Source organism: Pantherophis guttatus, chromosome 15 (assembly GCF_059756535.1).
Source record: "Pantherophis guttatus breed Tessera chromosome 15, ASM5975653v1, whole genome shotgun sequence".
Lineage (NCBI taxonomy): Eukaryota > Metazoa > Chordata > Lepidosauria > Squamata > Colubridae > Pantherophis > Pantherophis guttatus.
In genome coordinates, this window is record NC_142077.1 from 3,546,395 (window position 1) to 3,571,693 (window position 25,299).

A 25,299-nucleotide genomic window follows, 5' to 3' on the forward strand; every position below is an offset into this window, starting at 1 on the left:
GAGGGAGGGAGGAAACCCTACATGCAAGACCCTAAATTGCCTATAAATTGCCCCGAGTGCAAAAGATAGGTTGAGATATAAATCACAGGTCCATAATATGGAGAATATTCAATCGCTATGCAGGAATATGGTACGAGAAGAAGATCTAATCTCTCTCCCTTTCTCAAGCTGTCTCTCCTTATCATGGAGAGGATGACTTTCTGTTCCAATACTTTTTTGGGAAAAAAAATCTTACTTGCTTACATGGAAAAAGCACGCACGTTAAAAGATCTTGATGGATTGCAACTCTGCAGAATTAGCCTTAGCAAGTTGCAAAAGCAATCTAACTCGGTTAAATGAACCAACATTAGTCTTCTACCAGGATCTTCTTTGCCCCTCCTCATCACCTCTGGTTTCTGTTTTTGGCTACTTAGAAAACCCTGTGGGACACACCTTAAACTACTTGCTAATGAATGCCACCTGTTCTGATGGACGGAGCCATTATTTCACATTTCTCACCATAAATCTGCATATCTCTTTATTTAAATTACAGTGACATGACACCAAAAAACAAAACAAAAAAACCCCCAAAGGTTTATTGTTTCTGGCACAGCCCAACAAAATAAGCTCATTTGTTTAAACAAGAAAAAAAAAGGCATGTAAGCATTTTTAGCCTTTTCTTTGGGGTACACAGCAGATCGACCATTTTCCTGTGTCCTTTTAACACGCCTATTCACATACGGTCCGACCACATGTCTGCTCCAGCTGAGATTTTACCTATGACAAAAGCTCTCGTGCGTTTTTCCTCTTTCTCTCTGAAAGTGCTTGCTGAATATGGTCTTTTGAAACAGATTGTATTGGTTAAAACAAGCTTTCATAGAGGTTTATTTTATTTTTTTTTCCTTTTCCTTTTCAAGGTAGGGTTTGAATTTCCACAATGGAGCTGGTGAACCCTTTATGGGTGAACAGTGATTTTTAAAGGCTTTAGGTTTCCAGGGGGCTCTGGGCCCACAAAGGAGAAACTACGGTATATTTTAGCTTTAGCGTCTCATGGTTAAGCAGACATAAGTGGATTGTGCAAACAGAGTCCCAACTGCCAGCGATGTTTATTATCTGGATACCATTGCTGCAGCAAAGAAAGAAAAGGCAAAATAACCGATTTCTGAACGTGTTTTTTATAAGGCATCTTCAACAATGGGAAGCTAGCATTAAAACAAAGGGAAGTCTCCTATATAGGTAATCCTTGATTTACAACCATTCGTTTAGTGACCATTCAAATTTAAACAGTCCTATTCTATTCTGTTCTGTTCTGTTCTGTTCTGTTCTATATTCTATTCCATTCTATTCTATAGTCTCTTCTCTTCTCTTCTCTTCTCTTCTCTTCTCTTCTCTTCTCTTCTCTTCTCTTCTCTTCTCTTCTCTTCTATTCTATTCTATTCTATTCTATTCTATTCTATTCCATTCTAATTTGATTCAATTCTCCTCTCCTCTCCTCTCCTCTCCTCTCCTCTACATATAAAGGTAAAGGTTCCCCTCGCACCTATGTGCTGGTTGTTCCCGACTCTAGGGGGCGGTGATCATCTCCGTTTCAAAGCCGAAGAGTCAGCGCTGTCCAAAGACGTCTCCGTGGTCATGCGGCCGGCATGACTCTCAGCGCCAAAGGCGCACAGAATGCTGTTCCCTTCCCACCAAAGATGGTCCCTATTTTTCTACTTGCGTTTTTTATGTGCTTTCGAACTGCTAGGTTGGCAGAAGCTGGGTCAAGTCCCGGGAGCTCACCCCGTTACGCGGCACTAGGGATTCGAACCGCTGAACTGCCGACCTTTCGATCGACAAGCTCAGCATCGTAGCCACTGAGCCACCGTGTCCCATTACTCTATATACAAATATATGTATATATATTACACTCTATCTATCTATCTATCTATCTATCTATCTATCTATCTATCTATCTATCTATCTATCTAAATCTTAGTAAAAATGATCACAAGAGGGAGAAGGATTAACCTCCCAGATAGAAGATTCTAGCTGGGACAAGGCATTTTACAAACACGGATCGGAATAAAGAGAAGGGAGGGGAAATTCCCAATCAGAAGATTTAAGGACACATTTAGAACCAGTATCTCAGGCTGTTTGGTGCCCTTGAATCACACGTGGATTTGGAAATACTGGCCTCTGACACCAATCAAATCCACGCAAATTCAACCCTGGCATATTCCAGAATTCACAAATGGTGTTTTTGCTCTAGTTTTAGAGGGAGTGGATTGCAGAGCAAAAATTTAAAAATGGAAAATTTTTTTAGTAACACCCATGATGATATGTTACCATCTGTTGCCGTTCTACACACACACACACACACACACACCAAAACACACATATGTAGACGGCTTAAATTATTGTGGTATAAAAGCTTTCTTGGTTTATATATGAAGTGTGAGCGGGTGGACTGGAAGTATAGAAGACAAAGAGGTCCTCTTTTTTTTTCTCCACTGCCCATGTAGCAGAATGATGAAAAAGGAGAAATTATATTATTTGGGGAAGAAAAATAGGTATCTTTTACTAATCCAGACAAGAGAAGGAAAAGCACGGAGGCAGCTTTCAAAAAAAGTGAGGCTGAGCCAAAGGAGTTGCAAAGTTCCAAAGTATTTTGAGATGTTATGATGTGACCAAATCTGCATTTTCTTTCTCTTTTTGGGAACGAAGCCATTAGTCAGATAGCATGCTCAACGCAATAAATGTACTTTTCACGTGTTTTATTTGGAGGAAGTTAAAAAAAAATAAAAGCAGCAGCCGTTCCATCTCACTCCTTGGGCACCTCAAAACAGGTATTTATTTCCAAACACATCCACACGCAAAGCATGTTTTCTTTAAATTTCTGCAGCCTCTGACCTTTTCTTTATTTAAAAAAAAAAAGGCAAAGGAGAAAGTGACTTTTCTGCTGGGGTTTTTTCTACAATAAGCTCTCTTACTTGGACAGAAAAGCTAAAGCAAAGATCAATCCAAGTAAGCATCTGGAATGGAGCCTTTCAGGAAATAATGGGAATAAAATAGGAAATCACAGGAGAATCATTGCAAACAGTATGATTTATACTGTTTAGTATATTTAGGCGTATCAATACTATATGTCTCTATGAAACCTCAACTCGAGTAAGGTTTAGGAACATTTTATATCACTTTATAAGGCCTTGGTAAGGCTACATTTGGAATACGGCACCCAGTTTTGGTCGCCACGATGTGAAAAAGATGTGGAGACTCTAGAAAGAGTGCAGAGAAGAGCCACCAAGATGATTAGGGGACTGGAGGCTAAAACATATGAAGAACTGGGTATGTCTAGTCTAATGAAAAGAAGGACTAGGGGAGACAGGATAGCAGTGTCCCAATATCTCAGGGGCTGCCCCAAAGAAGAGGGAGTCAAGCTATTCTCCAAAGCACTTGAGGGCAGGACAAGAAGCAACGGGTGGAAACTAACCAAGGAGAGAAGCAACTTAGAACTAAGGAGGAATTTCCCGACAGTGAGAACAATTAACCAGTGGAACGACTTGCCACTAGAAGTTGCGAATGCTCCAACACTGGAAGTATTTAAGAAGAGGTTGGCTAACCATTTGTCTGAAGTGGTGTAGGGTTTCCTGCCTAAGCAGGGGGTTGGACTAGAAGACCTCCAAGGTCCCTTCCAACTCTTGTTATTCTATTCTATTCTACATAAGGCCTGCTCAAATCAGGCCAAAGGCCATCCTAATACAGGTAAGCCCTCCACTTACAACAATTCATTTAGTGACCATTCCATGTGACTTGGGGCCATTTTTTCAAAGTTAACCCCTTTGCAGCGTCCCCATGATCATGTGATCAAAATTCAGATGCTTGCCAAGCCATCCAAGCCAGAGGACCATCACTGCATCTCATGTCAGTCAATTCTACAGCTCAGCTCTGTCCTTCCAATTCTTCCTTTTCTCTTTTTTAAAGACCGATTTGTAGAATTTGGAGAGGGGAGAAAATTCTTCTCATCGTGTCGGGTTTTGGCGTGTTCTCGCATGCCTCTCCCCTCTTCTAAAACGACAAAGCCCAAATGTGGTAAGCTCTGTACCCACCCTGAGCCTTTTCTGTTTCCATGGAGTTTCATCATAACATTGGATTTGAGTTCTTAATGACGTAATTATCCTATTTTCCTTCTTGCACTCAATTTTCCACTTAGTCTCCAAGAATTCGGTACCATTTTTCCTCGCTCATTTCATTTTTTTCATTTTTATTTTTTGCTCAATTTGCAACGCCACTGGGGTGTAAGTTCATGTTCCTGAACAAAACCCTGTTTTTTAAAAAAATCAGGTCGGCCAAACCTATCCGAAACAAGTATCCGTACGGTGTGTAGAAATGTCACAACCATGATAGCCATGGTTGATTCTCCCTTACCAGCAGGCGCTCTATTGAAACCTTTGCAAAATGTTGTGCAGTTCCCAGCGCTTGTGCAGCAAGGAAGGCCTCTCTGAAGCGATGGAAAAATCATGATTTCATCATTTCCACTTCACAAGGAAAGTCGAAAGACATCGCTGTCGAGCGCAACACGGAGTGTGTTAATGATGGGTTGTTAGGCTGAGACAGACGAATTCTTCAGCACCAACTTATATTATGCTATGTGCATGATGTGCCAGTTGACCTAAATATTAGAATACAGAATACGTAATAACAGAGTTGGGAGAGTCCTTGGAAGTTTTCTAGTCCAACGCCCTGCTGAAGCAGGAAATCCTATACCCGTGATGGCGAAACTTTGGCACGCGTGCCACAGGTGGCACGTGTAGCCATATCAGTGGACACGCGAGCTCAGCTCCGGCGGGACCAGAAGTTGTCAAACGGGGTGTTTTCAGCCTTCGGAGGATCTCCGGGGGGTGGGGAAGGCTGTTTTCGCCCTCCCCAGACTCCTAGAGAGACCCTGGAGCCAGATGAGAAAGAAAAATGGGCCTACTGGGCCATCGCGTGCCAGGAGCGGGAGGAGGGGGGTTGCGCACGCATGCGTGGGGGCGTGGTATATAGAATTATGGGTGTGGGCATGTGCACGCAGGACCCACCCCACCCCCACCCCACTCCTGGCACGCGATGACAAAAAGATTAGCCATCACTGTCCTATACCATTTCAGACAAATAGTTGTCCAATCTCTTTTTAAAAACCTCCAGTGTTGGAGCATTCACAACTTCTGGTGGCAAGTTGTTCCACTGGTTAATTGTTCTCACTGTCAGGAAATTTCTCCATAGTTCTTAAGTTGCTTCCCTCCTTGATTAGTTTCCACCCATCGCTTCTTGTCCTGCCTTCGGGTGCTTTGGAGAAGAGCTTGACTCCCTCTTCTTTGGGGCAGCCCCTGAGATATTGGAAGACTGCTATCCTGTCTCCCCTAGTCCTTCTTTTCATTAAACTAGACATCCCCAATTCCAGCAACCGTTCTTTATATATTTTAGCCTCCAGGCTCCTATAATCATCTTTGTTGCTCTTCTCTGCACTCTTTCCAGAGTCTCCACATCTTTTTCACATCGTGGCGACCAAAACTGGGTGCCGTATTCCAAGTGTGGCTTTACCAAGGCGTTTACATTGTGGTGATCGAAGTTGGTTTTTCTGGATTTTTTTAACCTCGGATACTACACAGAGTTGTGAGATGCAATGCCTAAGGGTCTTTAGCTGGTCCCAAGAGTAGCAGCCCGGCAAGAAGCTCTTTGCCGAGTCTGACTCTCAGTTTGTTGTTATCGCTATTGATGGCAGTAGGGAGTAGCCTAAACTTTCCTCCTTAAGCATCTCAAATTGGCTTCGGTTGTTGACTCCTACACAATTTCTCCTACACAGATAGAGCGTAGCAACGCAGAAGGCTGGAGATGGGAACTCTTATTGGCTCGCCTCTGCTTATCCACAACGCTTATTGAGTACTGCACTGAACAGAACCTGCTGTTCCTATTTTGTTACTAACCACAACATCGGCGGAAAGCTCACAAGGTCCAGGCGATTCATTTCTAGGAAACACCTAAGTGTCTCACGCAGAGATGTTTTCTTTTTTTAAAAAAAAAGGAAAACAAAAAACGACGGCCTGCGTAGACTTTTAAGCCGTCAGCAATTTTCGTGACCTCAAAGCATCACCTCATCTGTGCCGTGAACTCCATGCCTTTCTGCCTTGCCAAAACTGCTCAACCCAGCATTGTTTTTCAGGTCTGGCTAAACAAACACACTGTGAAAATACAGCATACAAACCACCAGCAGCTGGATTTCTCTAGTCCTCACATTTGGTCATGACCATCACCCCTTAATGGACGTGTTTCTTTCTCTCTCTCTCTCTCTCTCTTTTTTTTTTCCACCTTCAGCCAAAAGCCAGCGCCAAGCATGCTCTAATTTCCATCTGCAATGTTTTAGTTGGAAAAGATAAGTGACAACTGCAAAGCAGCAAGGAACTGACAGCCTCAATTGCTTTGAGTGAGCCAGGGCCAGAAAATGTAGGTAGAAAGGAAAGAAAGAAAGAAAGAAAGAAAGAAAGAAAGAAAGAAAGGAAGGAAGGAAGGAAGGAAGGAAGGAAGGAAGGAAGGAAGGAAGGAAGGAAGAAAGAAAGAAAGAAAGAAAGAAAGAAAGAAAGAAAGAAAGAAAGAAAGAAAGAAAGAAATAGATCTTACAAAAGTCAGCCAAGAACATAAAAAATATCATTAAAAGAGATGAAAACAACTACGGCTTCAGCGCAACCCTACCTTTGAGGCCGGGAAGCCTTCCTCTTCCCCAAATTAAAAAGAAATCAGGTTTACGACAGTAAAAATTGGATAATAATAATAATAATAATAATAATAATAATAATAATGTACTTGGTTGATACCTAGGACGCTGGCAGCAACCAGTATCAACCATTAGCACCAGTCAATGGTATTTGTGATGCATTTTTGAATGTTTAGTTGACTGAGTTTCATGTTTAAAGAATAAAGTAAATAATAATAGGAGGAGGGAGGAGGAGGAAAAGGGGAAAAAGAGAAGAAGAAAAAGAAGATTTTGCCCTCCAAGAGTTGCAGAAGTTATTATACAAACCCAGTAATATCATTGGGGCTGGCTTATATTTTTTGGCATTTTCTTTCTTTCTTTTCGCTTTTAGCAACCACGAAAAATTACACCCAGTTGCATAATGCGTGCTGCCCACTTCATTATGGCGGAAGTCAAGGACAGATTTTTCAGAACAAAAACACTGTATAAAAGTACCTAACAACTAATTAAGTCAGTCTGATTCAGACAAAAATTCCCCCGCTGTTGAAAATAGATTGATCTTACTATGACATAAGCCAAGAATAGATGATTTTTTTTTTCACCATCATTTTGGCCGAAAGAGTTTGTAAGGGGGAAGATTTGCTCTCAGTGATTAATGTCACCTGGATGCCATCTCATATGGAGAAAATTGACATCATTGTCGAAATTTATTCCATTGAAGCAGCTAGCTTATCCTCAAAAGAAATGTATAAATCCTTCCATTCTAGAGATGAAGAAGCTTCTTGGATGAGAAGCAAAAGGTCTTCAAAGGAAAAAAAAAAACAAGAAAGTCCATTTGCCTCCTGAAAAAAGCATCTTTGGGACATTCTGTTACAAACAGGACTGATTTTAATGGTTCGTGGGCTTTTGCATCCATCAGGGACGGTTAAAGTTAGATCTCAAGATTTTTGATTGGATTGGATTTGAACCTAAGGTGCTGAATCCCTTCAAAGCAGGATATAAAGAAGGACAAATGCCAAGTTTCATTCGCCCTGCACCGTCCTTAAGTCACATTTTCAAACAGGAAGCTAAGTTTGGCAGTTTCCTGTTCTCACACCCACCTAATTTTTGTCTTTCTCTTTTTTTTTTTTCCAGATAAAGTGATGGGAAAAAAACCCACTCTCTTCACACGGCACCGTTAATGGTCTTTCCTGAAAATTGATTTGGATCAGTCCTAATGGATTTATTGCTCTATATTATGTAGATGTTGGGGGGGGGTGCTTTTTAAAGAAATATATATATATATATATATTGCTTGCTCTTCTTGTCTTGTTCTCCCCCTTCTTAAAGCAGCAGCAGCAGTATATACCCCCAGTTGTTTGTGAGCGTGGAAAGGACATTTACTTAAAATACATTTACACCATTGGCTGAGAATTGCATTCCGTCTCTGGGATGGGATTAGATCAGCTTTCAAATCAATCATTCCTGGGTGTGGATCATATGGCAAGCACATTACTGTCTGCTCAAATCAGTTTCCCACTGGTCAGTGGCCACCAAATTGTGCGCGTTTCATTTTTAGAAATAATACGATGAAAATTAGGTGGGATTTTCTTCTTCTTTTCTTCAGTTTCCGTATATTAAAAAAAATGAAGTTTCTTTCAAATCGGCCTCGGTGGAACTGCATAATTTTCTTGCCAAACGGGATAGAAATGCATTTTTTCCTTGCAAGCTTTTTAAGTTTTTTTTCCCCCTCCCTTTCTAATCTGAACTTTCTAATCTTTGAGGGGCTTCTACAAAGACAAGGGCGTCAATCTATTTTCCAAAGCAGCTGAAGGCAGGACAAGAAACAAGGGATGGAAACTAATCGAGGAGAAAAGCAACCTGGGACGAAAGGAGATATTTCCTGACAGTGAGGACAATTAATCAGTGGAACAACTTGCCACCAGAAGCTGTGGGTGGTCCATCACTGGAGGCTTTCAAAAAGAGACTGGACAGTCCTTTGTCTGAAATGGTCTAGGGCCGTGATGGCGAACCTGTGGCACGCGTGCCCAAAGTGGCACGCGGAGCCATGTCGCCTGGCACAAGCGGCGTCGCCTCTTCTGGGTTTCTGGTGCCCATGCGGGACAATCAGCTGACCTTTTTGCATGCGCATGCATGCCAGAAACCCGGAAGAGTAGCTGGCTGAAACCGGAAGTACAGTAGCTGAAATCAGAAGTTCATTTTCGGGCACGCGCATGCACTCTGGGCCGCTCCTGTTCCGGGCTGAAAAGGTTCGCCATCACTGCTCTAGGGCAAGGGAGTCAAACTCAAGGCCCAGGGGCTGCAGGTTGCTTAGATCTGGCCTGTGGGACCGCCCGGGAAACAGCAAAGGACCGGCCCTCCCGAGCTCCATTTTCACTGGCAGAGGGTTGCAGGAGGCTGTTGCAGCCGAAAATGTAGCTCGGGAGCCTGTTTTCACCGGCAGAGCACTCGGATCACCACAGGTGCCCCCGACACGAGTGATGTCAAGCTGACCATGCTCACACTGCCCACACCCCACCGAGATCAAATAAAACCCTGATGCGGCCCTCAATGAAATTGAGACCCCTGGTCTAGAGTCATACAGACATATCCAGGTTACACCAGTGGTGGGTTTCAATTTTTTTTACTACCGGTCCTGTGGGTGTGGCTTGGTGGGCGTGGCATGGCTTGGTGGGCGTGACAGGGGAAGGATATTGTAAAATCCCATCCCACTCCAGGGGAAGGTTACTGCAAAATCCCTATTCCCTCCTGATCAGCTGGGACTCAGAAGGCAGAGAATAGATGGGGGCGGGGCCAGTCAGAGGTGGTATTTACCAGTTCTTCAAACTACTCAAAATTTCCACTGCCGGTTCTCCAGAACTGGTCAGAACCTGCTTAAACTCACCTCTGGGTTACACCTCCTAGTTGCTTTCAGATACCAACATTGCTACAACATGCCAAGTTTGCCAGGTTTTGCACAGCAGTATTTAAAATTCCTCGGATGATGACCTGACCCATAAACTAGACTTAATGAGCATCTTGTTCGCATACTAGAGTGCTCTGTAATTCGATATAGTCTTCCCCATACTAATCTATTTGCTCCCTTCTAATGCTCCCACCCCCTCCTTTTAAATTCTTTTGGGCCTCTTTCTAAATATATACTTTGTTTTCATACATGTATTTTTATATCTGCTGGCTTTTCGATTTTTTTTTTAAAGAGCCTGATGTATTGTCTATGCTTTTTAATTGGCCGTGCCCTACCCTCATTATGCTGGACTGTGACCGTAATACAGATTTAATTGATGGTTAGTCCTTTGATCAGCTTGTTCTTATGCTGCCTTTTCGGGTCTGTAAACATAGATGGAAACTTCTAGGCGAATATAACGAAGTAGCTGTGATTTTTGCTTGTGCTCTTGATCAATTTTACTGAGTGGCATCTTTCCTGAAAATAAGAGAGAGATTCTACTGAGCCACCACATTCAAAATTTGCTGTTTGCCCTTTACTATTCAATGTTCTGATGCTGGAGAAGACTCCTGCGAGTCCCTTGGACTGCAAGGAGATCCAACCGGTCGGTCCTAGATGAGATCAACCCTGACTGCTCTTTAGAAGGCCAGATCCTGAAGAGGAAACTCAAATCCTTTGGCCACCTGATGAGAAGGAAGGACTCACTGGAGAAGAACCTAATGCTGGGAAAGATGGAGGGCAAAAGAAGAAGGGGACGACAGAGAAGAAGGTCGCTGGATGGAGTCACTGAAGCAGTCGACATGAGCTTAAATGGACTCCAGAGGATGGTAGAGGACAGGAAGGCCTGGAGGAACGTTGTCCATGGGGTCGCGATGGGTCGGACACAACTTCGCAACTAACAACAACAACAAAATTCAACATTCGTGTTAAGGATGCTTTTTTTGAATCTGAGGTGAGAAATTCTTTCCTATTTCCACCAGTTGTGCTCTTTGTTAACAACATGACCCTAATTCTCCCCTGTGCAGAGGGGACAAAGGTGCCTTTTAATAAGTTTGGGAACATGCTATAAATCTTAACAATTGTTCATTAACAACTCTTGAGAGTTGCTAATGCAAAGTTGTCGCATTTAGCAATTAGCAGTCATTTTGCACGTATCTGTCCATTTGTACCCAGCTGTAAAATGAAACAAGCTCATTTCCTAGCTGTACGAGGGTGATGTTTCCAGCAGGTGGAAGAAGGATCTTTATTCAAACTAAAAGCTAAGCAATTTTGTCCCATATCAAATTCAAGGGATGCGAAGATGGAAAGTGAGTCCCCATTCATTCTGAAGGTCCCAAAAAATCGGACATGCTGTGGGGCTGATAGATAAAGAGAACCACAAGATTCATACTTAGAACCCCTCTGTAAAGCCGCACTGTCAAACAAATCACAAAATAGCTAACTAGATTTTAGCTGATAAGGTTGCTCCAGACTAGGGGTCAGCAACCTGCGGCTCTGGAGCCGCATGTGGCTCTTTCATCCCTCTGCTGTGGCTCCCTGTTGTTGGTCGACTCCACAATTGATAGGGCTTTCAGTTAGGACAGGTAGAGCAAAAAGGTTGCCGTGCTAGGAGGAGACCCCATGGTGGGGGAACTGTACTTCCGGTCAGCTCCAGAATTGAATGGGGGCTTCCGGTTAGGACCTTTGTGGCTCTTTGAGTGCTTAAGGTTGCCGACCCCTGCCCCAGACCATGTGGGCTACAATTCACAATGTGGCACACCTAGAAAACAGAGTAACTCAGAATAAGACGCTATGCAAATACAGGCAGGAAAAAGTTACTGAACTGATCACAAAAGGAAAACAGCCAGCTTAACATTCCAGAAACTTCAGATGGATGTAGAGAGAGCTTTAAATAACTCGATCACAAATCACAAAGGGCATAAAAAGATCAGTAACTCTGTTCTGAACTGGCTTAAGCAGAATTAAGAGTATTACGGTGCACAGAGTTAATTACCACTAGTCACATCCGGGCATTCTCAACCAGGTAAAAGTTATTTGGGGCTCAGAAGCAGTGTTGTTTGTATTCAGCACACAAAATAACAAAAAGTAGTATTTGTTGCAAAATACATGTAGTCAATGGGTTTGGCCTTCATTTCCCCTCCACCACCACCACCCCAAACGTGGCTTCAATCTGACAACTGGGAGATAAAGGAGAATGTAATCCAAGCTCGCAAAAGTATTCAGTTGTTTTGCAGTACAGATTACTTCTGGGATCTTAAACAGGATGAATGGTTGTAGGGGTTGAAAAGAAAACAGATAAAGGAAACGAGGAAGAGGAGGAGAAAAATGAAGTATTTTTAGCCTGCGGGTGTTAATTATTATCAGCAATATGTGTATTTATTATTTCTACAGAAAATTACACCAAGTTGTATCTTCTTATCTAATCCAAACCCTCAAAACCTTGGGCACTTTTCCTCTCCTTTTTATCAACCCTAATGCTAATTTGTCTGCCAGAAATGAGCTAGGTGAGACAGATTTTAATTACAAGGCCAGCAGATTAGTGATTTTACTATTTGGAGGAAAACAGCATGATGTTTATTGAGTTGCAATAATACAATCTGTACATTATTATTATTATTATTATTATTATTATTATTATTATTATCTTTATTCATTAAATATGAAACTCAGTCAACTGAACATTCAAAAATGCATCACAAATACCATTGACTGGTGCTAATGGTTGATAGGGGTTGCTGCCAGCGTCCTAGGGATTAACCAAGTACCTTCTTAAGATGTACAATATCCCAAGTAGCGCAGTGTTTTGCAGTTCCGCTGGTGTTATTGCAGGAAGCTGCAATTTGTTGGTGTATCTTATAACATTCTTGGACATGGTACCAAGTGTCCCGATGACAATGGGGTATCACTGTGACATGTTTCATCCATAGCCGTGTAGTTTCGATGGCCAGGTCGCGATATTTCGTGATTTTTTTCCCAGTTCTTTTTCTTCGACTCTGGGGTCTTCTGGTACCGCGATGTCAATAAATTGCACGTTTCGGTTTTCGACAACTGTGATATCTGGCGTGTTGTGTTCCAAGTGACGATCCGTCTATGTTCGAAAGTCCCACAAGATTTTCACCTTCTATAACTTTTTCCACTAACTTTTTGGATACAGGTAAGTCGTATTTTTTACATAATGACCAGTGGACTAATTTAGCAACTCGGTCGTGTCTAGCTTTGTAATCATCATCATCATCATCATCATCATCATCATCGTTGTTGTTGTTGTTGTTGTTGTTATTTTATTCAGAGCTTATTCTTTCTAAGATTGATGATCGTTTTTTTTTTAAACAACGGTTTTATGTGCCAATGAGGAAACATTGTTCTTTGGAAGGCAGCTTATGAAACCCTCCGAGAAATTTGCATTCCAAGAAGCTTTGAGAGGAAAGAAGGGAAGTCTGCCTGTAGCCAATGTCCAAAAGAGACAGATACACAAACCGCAATCTCTGGAATTTCTGCAATCCGAATCAGACGAGATGATTTATGAGGCCGATATTACTGCTAACACATGCAGAATCCATTAGATGGCTATTCGAACAGATGGGGAAGGTAAAAGCCACATGCAGCTAAGTGTAATGCTTGCCATTAGGAACAGCATTGTGGTGCCAAGGCACGGTTTTTTGTGTGTGTGTTTTTTTTTTCAGATTGTGTTTTCTTTGTTATCACCCACTGATACACGTTACTAGCCAGGAGAAAGCATGACAAATCACCGCAATTTCTCCACTTTGAAAAAGAACACGTCTGAAGGAGAGAGAGAAAGAGAGAGAAAATGCAAAACAGTGGTAAATGGATGATGGCCTTCGGGAGGACTCTCAAGTTCCACGGACAAGTCAGCAAAGGAATGTGGAAACAGATGGATTGACTGGCGCAACTCACAATCCATGGGTTTTTTTGTGCAGCCAGAGAACTACAGCTGGAGGTTGAGATATTTGCGGCTCTTGAGACCATCTATGACTCAGCTCACTCATACCGAGCTGATTTACTCAGAACATTTCCATGTCATTTTAATTCCCCTTCAGCAGTTGCAACACTAACTCACATTTAAGCTTTTGCTCATCTGTCTGGATGGTTCCGATTTTCGGGACCACCCTGAAGGTTGCTCAGTTTCTAGAGGTGGTTGTTTATTAAGGCCAGATTCCTAACAGCCGACTTAGTGGACAGAAAAAGAAAACAAGTCTGCTTGCTCAGATTTTAACACTGTCTACCCACAACAGGTCTGGGGCTCGGTGGACATGTGTTTGTAGAGCGACATATGCCAATTCGAATCAGCAACTTGATTTAACTTCTTGTGCGCGTGATCTTTTGATGTAGCGCAAGCTGCATAATGGATGTTGTTTTCAATGGGTAAACGTCAGGGGTGAAATCCAGCAGGTTCTGACAGGTTCTGGAGAACCGGTAGCGGAAATTTTGAGTAGTTCGGAGAACTGGCAAATACCACCGCTGGCTGGCCCCAGAGTGGGGAGGGAATGGAGATTTTGCAATATCCTTCCCCTGGAATGAGGAGGGATTGGGGATTTTGCAGTATCCTTCCCCTGGAGTGGGGAGGGAATGGGGATTTTGCAATACCCTTCCCCTGGAATGGGGATTTTGCAGTATCCTTCCCCAGGAGTGAGGAGGGAATGAAGATTTTGCAGTATCCTTCCCCAGGAGTGGGGTGGGAATGGGGATTTTGCAGTATCCTTACCCAGGAGTGGGGTGGGAATGGAGATTTTGCAATATTCTTCCCCTGGAATGGGGAGGGAATGGGGATTTTGCAGTATCCTTCCCCTGGAGTGAGGAGAGAATGGGGATTTTTGCAATATCCTTCCCCTAGAGTGGGGTGGGAATGGAGATTTTGCAGTATCCTTCCCCTGCCATGCCCACCAAGCCACGCCCACCAAGCCACACCACGCCCACCAAGCCACACCACGCCCACCAAGCCACACCACACCCACCAAGTCACGCCCACAGAACCGATAGTAAAAAAAATTGAATTCCACCACTAGTAAATGTGTCACAAAAACCCCAGAAACAGGCTGACATTTAAAACATGAATTCTTTTGTTCACCTGCTCAGCTTCATTGCAGGATGGTCATATTTAACTTTACTAGCAGTATTGTAGTTTTGTGTGGCTGCTTCAGACTTCAGGTCTGTGTTGAAGTCGCTCTGAGAGTGACCCTCTTAATGTTTATCTCCCAGGTATTCCTTTTTCCAGTTTGAAAAATAATGTCAGCCATGGTGTTGAAGGCATCTGTCTTCAGCTGAAATAACCCTGACCCTGTCAAGCGTTTATGCTGGTAAATAGAATTACATAACTGCTACTGTGATGTCCAGTCAGTGTCCTTTCCAGCAATAAAGGCAGGATCACAACAAATCTACATGCTAAATGTAAATTAGAAAATTCTTTGCGTACTTCCTCTAAACTAGTTAAGTTCTATTTTTCCCTTCCTGTTTTTCCTCTGAGTTACAAGCATAGTAGCTATGGGCAGGTTGCAGATACAGGTAGTCCTTTTGTTTAGGGACCGGTGGAAGTTACAAGAGCACTGAAAAAAGTGACAGTTTTTCACACTTGTGACATCTGCAGCACCCCCCACATGTGGTCATGTGATCCCATTTTGCGACTTTCTGACAAAGCAAAGTCAATGGGGAAGTCAGATTCACTTTACAACCATGTTACTAACTTAACAAGTGGGCAGTGATTCACTTAACAACTGTGGCAAGAAAGTTTATAAAACGGGACAGGATTCACTTCACAACTCTCTCGCTTAGCAACAGAAAATTTAAGTCAAATCATCATTTTCCTGCGGACATGCTTCCAATGAAGACACTTTAATAATTTATCTTATGATGAAAAACATACTCCTTACCTTCTATTGTTAGAAGCTCCATTTATGCTTTCTTCATTTTTTTGTGCCATCTGTAGGTATTGTAGGAAGTTAGCACCCACCCGTCTCCTAGAAAAATGAAAGATTTTAGGAGATATTAAAAGGGCAGAATATTTCCCCTTAAAAGGGAGGAAGAAATTCAGCCTCCCCCCCTCTTTTTTTTTTGTCAATGGGCCATTAAGGCCTGGGCCAGTCTCTTCTACATAACAAAAATCTACCTCCTTCAGGCAGAGCCATAATAGGAATCCCAAAGCCCTTTCATTACATCATCACCTAGCAAAAGTCAACCAAGCTTGGGACTCAAAAACACAACCTACCCTGTTTCCCCCAAAATAAGACATCCCCTGATAATAAGCCCAATCGGACTTCTTCTGAGCGCATGGCAAGGCCAAGCGCTTATTTCAGGGTTCAAAAAAAAATAAGACAGGGTCTTATTTTTGGGGAAACACGGTATCTATCATATCTATCTTACCTATCTTATCTGTCTCTCTATCTTCTATCTATCTATATCTCTATCTACCTACCTACCTACCTACCTACCTACCCTGTTTCCCCCAAAATAAGACCTCCCCTGATAATAAGTCCAATTGGACTTTTGAGTGCATGGCAATAAGGCCATGCTTATTTCAGGGTTCAAAAAAATATAACACAGGATCTTTTTTTGGGGGAAACACATGGTTACCCCTGCATAGTCCCATGGGAGTCTGACAACCAATCAGAATACAAGCTAAAATTCAAAAGCCCAGAGAGGACATAAAACACAGGCACTCTCAGCATCTCTGCCCATTTTTGCTCGGGATCTCAAACCATGTAGTCCTGCTGTCCACCATTAAAACCATATTTCCAAATAGCCACCATGTTTCCAGTATCTTTCTCCCCACTTGGAACTGAACCCAGAAGGACATTCCAACAATATAAAATTGCTTTTCTTTCTACCTTGACAAGAAAGAAAAATGATTGTTTATACAGGCAAAAGGGCATGGCTGGAATCTATCACTCATCTTTTTGAGTTTTACAATCTTTAAACAGAAGCGTTTTTCCCAGGACTTCTCCCCCTCCCCCACCCTTCAACATCAGACACACACACACACAAGTTAGGCATACAAGCGATATGCTTGTTATTACTATAAATGTATATTTTAATTTTAAAAAAACACTTTTTTTTTTAATTTTTGCAAGCTTTCTAAAGACTCATTCGCCCACATGCCGCATATGGTTCCATAAACACACACTGTTTGTACAATGATTCAGTTTTCTGCAACGCTATCGCAAAATATTCTAAAGAACTATTTACAATTTAGGCAAACATAACTGTTCCTCATCATGATCGTGTATGACTGTACACTGGGAAAAGCCTCCAGATGTTTGACTCCCAGTTAAAAGCTGGAATTTTTTTTTTAAATGATTTTTTTTTTTAAATGAATTTCTGGTGCCCCCAAGTGGTTGAGGAATAACATCCCCAATTTAAAGGGATCTACTGTGGGGGAAAAAAAAAATCCTGTGAGTTAGAAGTGAAAGAAAAGCTTGCTTTTGTTTTCACAGCTGTCATTTAAGGCCATGGAGCAATTATATTCTGATGTCAACTTTTCCTTCTATGCTTTCTTTCTCCTCTTATGGCGCCTAGATTTGACTCAATCTTTTTCTCTAGCCTTATACAAGGAAGTGCTTTTCAGCTATAAAAATCAAACTTAAAATCTTAGCAATCTTTACTATTCCCCGTGGTTTACCTACTGAAGTTAAGAGCTATGGTTTTTTAAAAAATGGGAAGAGGCAGGTTGTTTTTTAATTCATAAAAACAACTTTTCAGTATCTTGTTAATTTATCATGTAGTATGTTAATTGCAATGTGTTTTTTTTTTTAAATTGAACATTCCTAAAGCATATGGTCTCCAAAGGTTTTATTTCTTACTCTTACTAATGTTCTCAAAATATTCTTTTCCCTCTGGCAATGTTACTATCTATGTAGATCAGGAGTCAGCAACCTGCAGCTCTGGAGCCAAATATGGCTCTTTCACCCCCTCTGCTGCAGTTCCGTCACTCAAAATATGTGTCAAAACCGCCAATGTGCGACACCCCCCCTCCCCGTGATTTATTGAACTTTTCAGCCCCCGGTAGGCCAACCATGGCTCCTGGTATTTTCTTTTCTGTGGGAAAGCTCAGCTCCAGCATGCATGTGTGCGCCGGCTAGCTGATTTTTGAGCCTTTTGGTCCCACCGGAAGTTGGGAAATGGGCTGTTTCCGGCCTCCAGAGGGCCTCTGGGGGGTGGGGAAGGCCGTTTTAGCCCTCCCCAGGCTCCTAGAAAGCGTCTGGAGCCTGGGGAGGATGAAAAACAGGCCTACCGAGCCCACCAGGCCATCACATGCTAAAAGCGGGGGGGGCACACACATGCACAGAGGCGAGGCGCATTGTATTATGGGTGTGGGCACACACGTGGGCGACCTCCCCGTGCTCCTCCCGCTTTTGGCACACGACGGCAAAAAGGTTAGCCATCGCTGGCCTAGGATGTGAGAAGAATCAAGCTGCCAGGCTTAATTTCTCATTCAATGAACCTAGTGAGAAAACAAACTGGGTTGAACAAACCAAGAAAAGAAACAGGGGAAAACACGCCCTAGCACCATAATCCTACGCTTGTTTACTTAGAAATAAATTATGCTATAAATTTGCATGCTGTCTGCAGGATCAGAAAAGTAAATATTGTTATTGTCGCTTCCGCTGTTGCTATTCTAATGAACAAACAGAGCAGCCATTGTAATGATGATATAAATCTTACACCTGGGTCCGATATATGGGTTTGGCACATTGTGATCAAGGATTAATAGAGTAATAACAGTTGTCATTATCATTAGGAAGAGGAATAAATGAGAGAACTGGCAGCAGTAAAAGCTACACATTAACTTGAAAGTTAATTCCACTATGTTTTTGCATGAGTCATTATTATTAAAAAAAAAAAACTGTTGCTGCAGATGTAGAAAAAATTTGTACAGCCAAAGTTTATTTCAAATAAAACTCTCAGTACAGATTTAAGGATGGCCTAAATTATTACTATAATTATTAATATAATTTTTTTAAGCATGAGTAGACTAACCTTTAATGCCAGAGCTGCAAAATCAAAATGATTTGCAGCTCTGCTCATTATATATAAAATGACATTTTATGGCCTTTAGTCTTGTTTGCATTTTTGTTTCTATTGACATTTTGTTCGGTTTTACTTTTAAGGGGCCAAATGTGGAAGAGTACAAATTTCGAAATTTAGTCTGGGGTTTTGTGTCTTTTTTTATTTTTGTTATTTTTATTGTACCCGGAAGTCACCAAGAACCTATTGGATAGTGGTGGGGTAAAAAGATAAACAATATAATCATATAAAATCAAAGATGAAATGATTGTTTAGCTCCTTCTGAACAGTATTTCCATGTTTGTCTTTTTGTTTTAACCCAGAAAAAGTTAGACTACAACAGGGTAAAAGTCTAATAAATTCATAACATTGTATCATACCATATATCACACCATAACCGTACAATACAATATTAAAATAAGATAAGATAACATAAGATAAATATAATAGTATTGTATTGTATCAATACAATATTAATATAATATAAATATAATAGTATTGTATATCATAAAATATAAATATATACAATACTGTATCATATATCAAAAAATATCTATACTATACTGTATAATATAAACAAATAATATATAAAATAAATATTTAATGTCATATATATATTTATAACATAAAGAGCATAGTATTTTTACTTTATACTGTGTATACTATTGTAGTACTATATATTATAACTAATTTGTATTGTACATATTACATTATATATTAGTTATTTTTCATTCTATCATATACAACATACTAAACTCTAACATAATGTAAACTAAACACTATATATATTATATAATATAATATATATATTATATATATAAGAATAGTGTGTATATATATATACACACACTAGTGTATATATGCATATATAATGCATATATAATATATATATGCATATATAATGCATATGTAATATGTATATGCATATATAATGCATATATATAATGCATATAATATATATATATATATAATAATGCATATATCTATATATGTAGATATATAATATATATATCTATATATAATATAGATATATAATGCTATAATAGATGCAATATAAAATGAAATAAAAATGCTGTTCTATCATGTACAATTAATAGAATACAATATATTATATATATATTTTATATATATATATATATATACCATAGTAAAGAGGGAGAAAAGGCTGAGGTAATTTCACCCCCCTACACACACACACACACACTCCAAGAGGCCCCGCCCACCCGCGCGCTCAGCGCCCTCAGCAGGCCCCGCCCCGTCCTCCCCCCCCACCCCACGCGTGCGCGTGCGCCCTTTTTTTCCCGCCAGCGGAGCTTGGAGGAGGGGGGGCGTGGCCTGGCGGAGGGAATGGCAGGGCTCTCTGTGCGCGGCGGCGGGAAGCTGAGCCTGAAGCGGCGGCGGGAGGACCGCGGGGGCGCCCCGGGGTGAGGCGGCGCCTGGGCTCGCGCGGGATGGGAGGGGGGAGGCGTCCTGGGTTTAAAAATATTTTATTTTATCTTGTATTTTGCTTTTGCAAGTAACTCAAAGCAACCATCCAACCCTGATCCTCCTCTCTTCCCTTCCTCCTTTTTTCCCCCCATAACAACAACCCTGCGAGGTGGGCAGCTGCTTTCAAGGCTTGCTTACCCCCCCCGCCTTTCACTCTCCTCCCTTCCCCTTGTTATTTCTTCCCTCCTTTCTCCTCCTCCTTTCTTTTTTTCTTTCTCTTTCTTTCTTGTCTGTTTTCCTTTCACACACTTGCTATTTCTCTTTTCTTTTTTCTCCACTTTCTCTTTCACTGTATTCCTTTCTCCTTCTTTATTTTCTTTCCTTCCTTCCTTCCCTTTTACCTTCCTTCCTCTTCCAGCCTTTCTCCTTCCTCTTTCGCCTTTCCTCCTCTCATTTTTTCCTTTTTTTCTCCTTCCCTTCTTTCCTTTCCTTTCTTCTTTCTTTTCCTTTTTTCTTCCTTTCTCTTTTGCCTTTCCTCTTCCTCCTTCCATTCTTCCTTTCCCCCCTTCTTCCTCTTACTTTTTCCTCTTTTGCTTTCCTTCTGCTTTCCTTCTTCCTTCTTCCTCTCCCTTTTTTTCTCCTTCCTCTTTCGCCTTCCTTCCTCTTCCTCCTTCCATTCTTCCTCTTCCTCCACTCCTTCCTCCTTCCCTTTTACTTTCCTCTTCTTCCTTTTTCACCCTTCTTCCTCTTACTTTCTTTCCTCTTATGCTTCCCTCCTGCTTTCCTTCCTCTCCTTTTTCTCCCTCCTTCCATTCTTCCTCTTCCTCCACTCCTTCCTCCTTCCCTTTTACTTTCCTCTTCTTCCTTTTTCACCCTTCTTCCTCTTACTTTCTTTCCTCTTTTGCTTCCCTCCTCCTTCCCTCCTGCTTTCCTTCTTCCTCTTTCACCTTTCTTCCTCTCCCTTTTTTTTCTCCTTCCTCGCTTTTGCCTTCCTTCCTCTTCCTCCTTCCCTTCCTTCCCCTATCTGCTCTCACCACACACAACCTGTAATCCAACTCTCTCTTCAAAGAAGCCATCATGGGAGGGGCAAGCCTGCTTCGCAAGGGTTTAAAAGCAGGGGTCTCCAACCTTGGCAACTTTAAGACTTGTGGACTTCAACTCCCAGAATTCCTCAGCCAGTTATGGCTGAGGAATTCTGGGAGTTGAAGTCCACAAGTCTTAAAGTTTCCACAGTTGGAAGACTCCTGGTTTAGAAAGGCAGTTAAGATCAGAAGACTGGCAGTGGGGAAAGTTTGCATCCCTTATATATCTTTGGATCAACAAGGCAAAGAACTTTCCTGACCCAAAGGGGACTTTTGATCCCAGGTAAAACCCTAATAGAGAATTTCAAACCCTGTTTGCACCTTTAAAATCTGTCGCTTATTTGGTAATCACCTGAAATCTAGAAAAAAAATGGGGTAAAATACAAGTTTATGCTTATACACATATTAAAATTTTCTCCAGCCCATTCAGCTTCTCTCTTGTTAGTGGTTTCTTGGATGCATCTATGCATTGTTTTGTAATAAAATGGGAGCTAATTGACTTTTGCCAATATTTTTTCAACATCCCAGCCTAATCCACATTCCACAAGCTTATTGGAAACCCAGTGCAGATCCCGTCCTGGTTAGCCGAGATCAGACAAAAACGGAATGTATTAAATTCTTTTTCTATAGCTGATTATTCTACTGTGTACCTCAAAATAACCCAACAGAATGCTCGTGCTGCTGTATATGATATTATTTCTCCATCTTGGCAGTTTGAAGATGCGTGGACTTCAAGCTACCAAGGTAGAGAAGCAAAGGTATATTAAGTCATCCGATATTTAGGTTGTGTTTGATTCTAGAATTCCTAGAAGAGCTAAACTTTTTGTTGTACAGTTAGAATTCTACAAGCAAGGAAAATATATTTTACAAGCATTTTAAATGATAATCGCTTTGTTCTGACAACGTGGCAACTGTTTAAAATTGTACCCTTCTCTTCTCCAGGACGTTGCCCACCAAAACTTCCTGGTTTGAAAATCAAGAGCTCAGTGAGGCCGAAACTTCATGGATTACATTGCTTAGAGCTGTGGATCCACATTTGAATCGATCAAGTTTAGAAAAAATTGTCAACTTCCCAGATTTTCATCCGAAGGTAGAAAGCGGCGGCAATTAAAAATTGTCTCAAAGAGAATATTTATAAAATTACCGTATTTTTTGGAGTATAAGACCCACGGGTCTGCCTCTGAAATTTCTAAAACTCTGTTTCAGAAAAAACTTTGTTTTCTGCCTCTGAAAGCCCCCGAAACAGCTTCAGAAAAAAAAGCCTCTGAAGCTCTGTTTGGAGGCTTTTTTTTCTGAAGCTCTGTTTGGAGGCTTTTTCTGAAGCTCTGTTTGGAGGCTTTTTTTCTGAAGCTCTGTTTGGGGGCTTTTTTTTTTCTGAAGCTTCGTTTCTGATGCTTTTTTCAACCTCTGAAACCTCCGTTTGAGAAGCTGGGCGGGGCTACATGCGGAGTATAAGACGCACCCAGATTTTCACCTTCTTTTTTGGGGGGAAAAAGGTGCATCTTCTACTCCGAAAAATATGGTAAATCTTTCGTTTGCTGAATGTGGTCATGTTTAAATAATTTTCCAGAATGTTAAAAAGTTTATTATTTGTTGAAAATTAAAATATCAAATGTTTTACCGCAGGTAGATACAAGCAGGGCAGGGGCAATAGGAAATTAATAACTTTTCAGACAATCTAGACCAGAGGTGTCAAACTGGGTTTCTTCAAGGGCCGGATCAGCATTAAAACCAGATCTTTACCAATCAAAACAATCATAATCAAAGATTCCGGAATATTAGCTTTTAATTGCCTGTTTATTTCATCAGTGGAGGTTGGCCAAGGATCAGAATATTTAATGTTCACTGAAGCAAGGCTGGTCAAAATAAGAGAAAGGAGATTTAAATTCGTATATCCGTTGCTGTTAAAATGCTGACCCCTTTCTTTTCCGTTACAGAATTCCCAAATTGCGAATCCTCAACCGTGCCTCGAAACATTTAATTGCGGAACGAAGACATTCGAATGGGTCCCATTTCCAGTTTACCGCAGAGATTGCAAAGCCGCCGATTCAGGAAAGCGCCAAAACGCCATGCCTGAAAAAAGCATTTCAGCAGGAGAAAATGACCCAGATGAGGCAGAGAAAAGCCATTTCCTTGGTTCCTAAGCAAAAATCTCAAAAACAGCCAAGGGATATAAGGTTGCAGATAGAAAGGGTGGCATAAAATATTCTATTCAGCTGGAAGATGAAGGATTTGAGATGCATTAGGCCACTCACCAAGTTCGCTCAGACATTCTTCACTGACAGATGTTCTGAACTATCCCTCAAAAAATTAAGTTTCAGAGTTACGGAAAAAGAATCATTTGCAGAGTGAAAGATATGATACAAGATTATTTCACAAGAATTTATCTTCAGTACCTCCTCGAGAGACACCTGCTGTTTCTCCCATTGGTAGCCAAGAGGATCAGAGTGGCATATCCAATTCATATAATATTACGGAACTTAAATGTTTCAGTGAAATCTGATTTTAAGGAATAAGTAGGGGCTAAGCGCATCATTAATAAATTGGGGGAAGGAGTAGGAATAAAATTAATGCTAATTGACTACTATGTGTTAGAAAGCGGGGTGTTAGGTGGTAAATACATAGAAAATCAGTGGTTTCCCCTGACAAAGACACCTAATATTAAAATGTCTTGGAAATTTTTTTTATATAATTTCAGGAGCTTTTTATTAGCACGAAACACGACTCTGTACCCACTCAGGTTCCCCCCCCCTCATTTAAATGTGAAGGGCAAAGCTGTCCCTCCCTACATAAATGGGAATGACTCATCAACCAGATAAATAAAAAACCTGTGAAGAAATTTTTTATAAGTCATAGGTTGGCATTAAGTGCCAGCTTTTAAAAGCAGCAGGAGGCGCTGACTCATATTTTTCAATAATTTTTGCAAGGGGATAAATTGAAACACTCAAAATTTTTTGGAATGATAATGGGTAGGAACTAAGTAAAAAGAAAAATTAGCTGAAGTTTTATATCAAGCAAGATTTTATATCCAACAACAGGTTCAGAAATTAAATTCAACTCCATTTACCATGTAGCCCCGTTAAAAATCCAACACGATAGTAAGAATTTTCTGTGTTAAACTAGAGGAAGAATGTGGTAGAAGAATTAACAGTTACCTGGAAATATAATAGATTTCCGTATTAGGAGATAGTGATTTTATCTGCAGATCAAATTATCTCAATTGTTTCCAACTCGTAGATAATCCAAACTGGAACATGGTAATCAAGAAACCCTTAAGGATCCCTTAATGTTTCATTAGCTATTCTTCCTAGACTCAGTGATATAATTCTAACAAGATATACAGGTAGTCCTCAATTTACGACCACAATTGAGTCCTAAATTTCTGTTGTTGAGATATTTGTTAAGTGAGTTTTGCCCCGTTTCATGACTTTTCTTGACGCGTTAAATAAATCACTTCAGTTGTTAAATTAGTAACACGGTCATTGAGTGATTTGGCTTCCCTGTTGCCTTTGTTTGTCATAAGGCCACAAAAGGTGACTGGGACGCCATAACCGTCATAAATATGAATCAGTTGCCAAGCATCTGAATTTTGATGATGTGACCATGGGGATGCGGCAAATGTAAGTGAAAAGCTCTCATTTTTCACTTTCAGATACTTTTTTTATTGCCATAACTTCAAGTCGATTACATGTATAGTGAAATTTTGATGGGTACTTTATTATGTAAGCCTGCAAAGGAAAGAGAAGTGTCTTTTTGTAAATGCATTTCAATAATTTGGAAGAATTGACTTTATATCATCAGCTTGTTGGAATTAAAAGGACAGGTGTCAAAAAAAATAAATCACAATTTTAAAAGTATAGTTTCACCTTAACAAACTAAACACAACAGCACCGACAGCTCTTAATTTCATGCAGACTGAGTTTAACCACCTTTGCGCAGTTATAGAGAAATACAAATTCTTGTAAAGTAATTAAGAGTTCATGTTTGAACTCTGTTTTTATTTATAATAGTTCTTTCCAGACAGTTTGAAGAGATCAACTCTGTTTGAATAAATCAAATGGAACAAAAACACTTGGTGTGCAGAATGTATGGAACTGAAACATATTAATAAAAACATGGTAACCCATCTGAAGAAATTATATTAT

At 40.8% G+C, this 25,299-nt stretch overlaps 1 protein-coding gene across 1 annotated transcript; it reads left to right on the forward strand.

Annotated features, from left to right (window-relative positions):
* Nucleotides 1–19,893: 19,893 nt before the first annotated feature.
* LOC148111852 (Fanconi anemia core complex-associated protein 20-like) lies at nucleotides 19,894–25,280 on the forward strand. The gene is made up of 3 exons (XM_087879299.1): nucleotides 19,894–20,068; nucleotides 22,097–22,244; nucleotides 23,092–25,280. Exons 1-3 carry the CDS (start codon nucleotides 19,992–19,994, stop codon nucleotides 23,296–23,298), a joined length of 432 nt encoding a protein of 143 aa, XP_087735425.1. The 5' UTR covers nucleotides 19,894–19,991; the 3' UTR covers nucleotides 23,299–25,280.
* The last annotated feature ends 19 nt before the right edge of the window (nucleotides 25,281–25,299 follow it).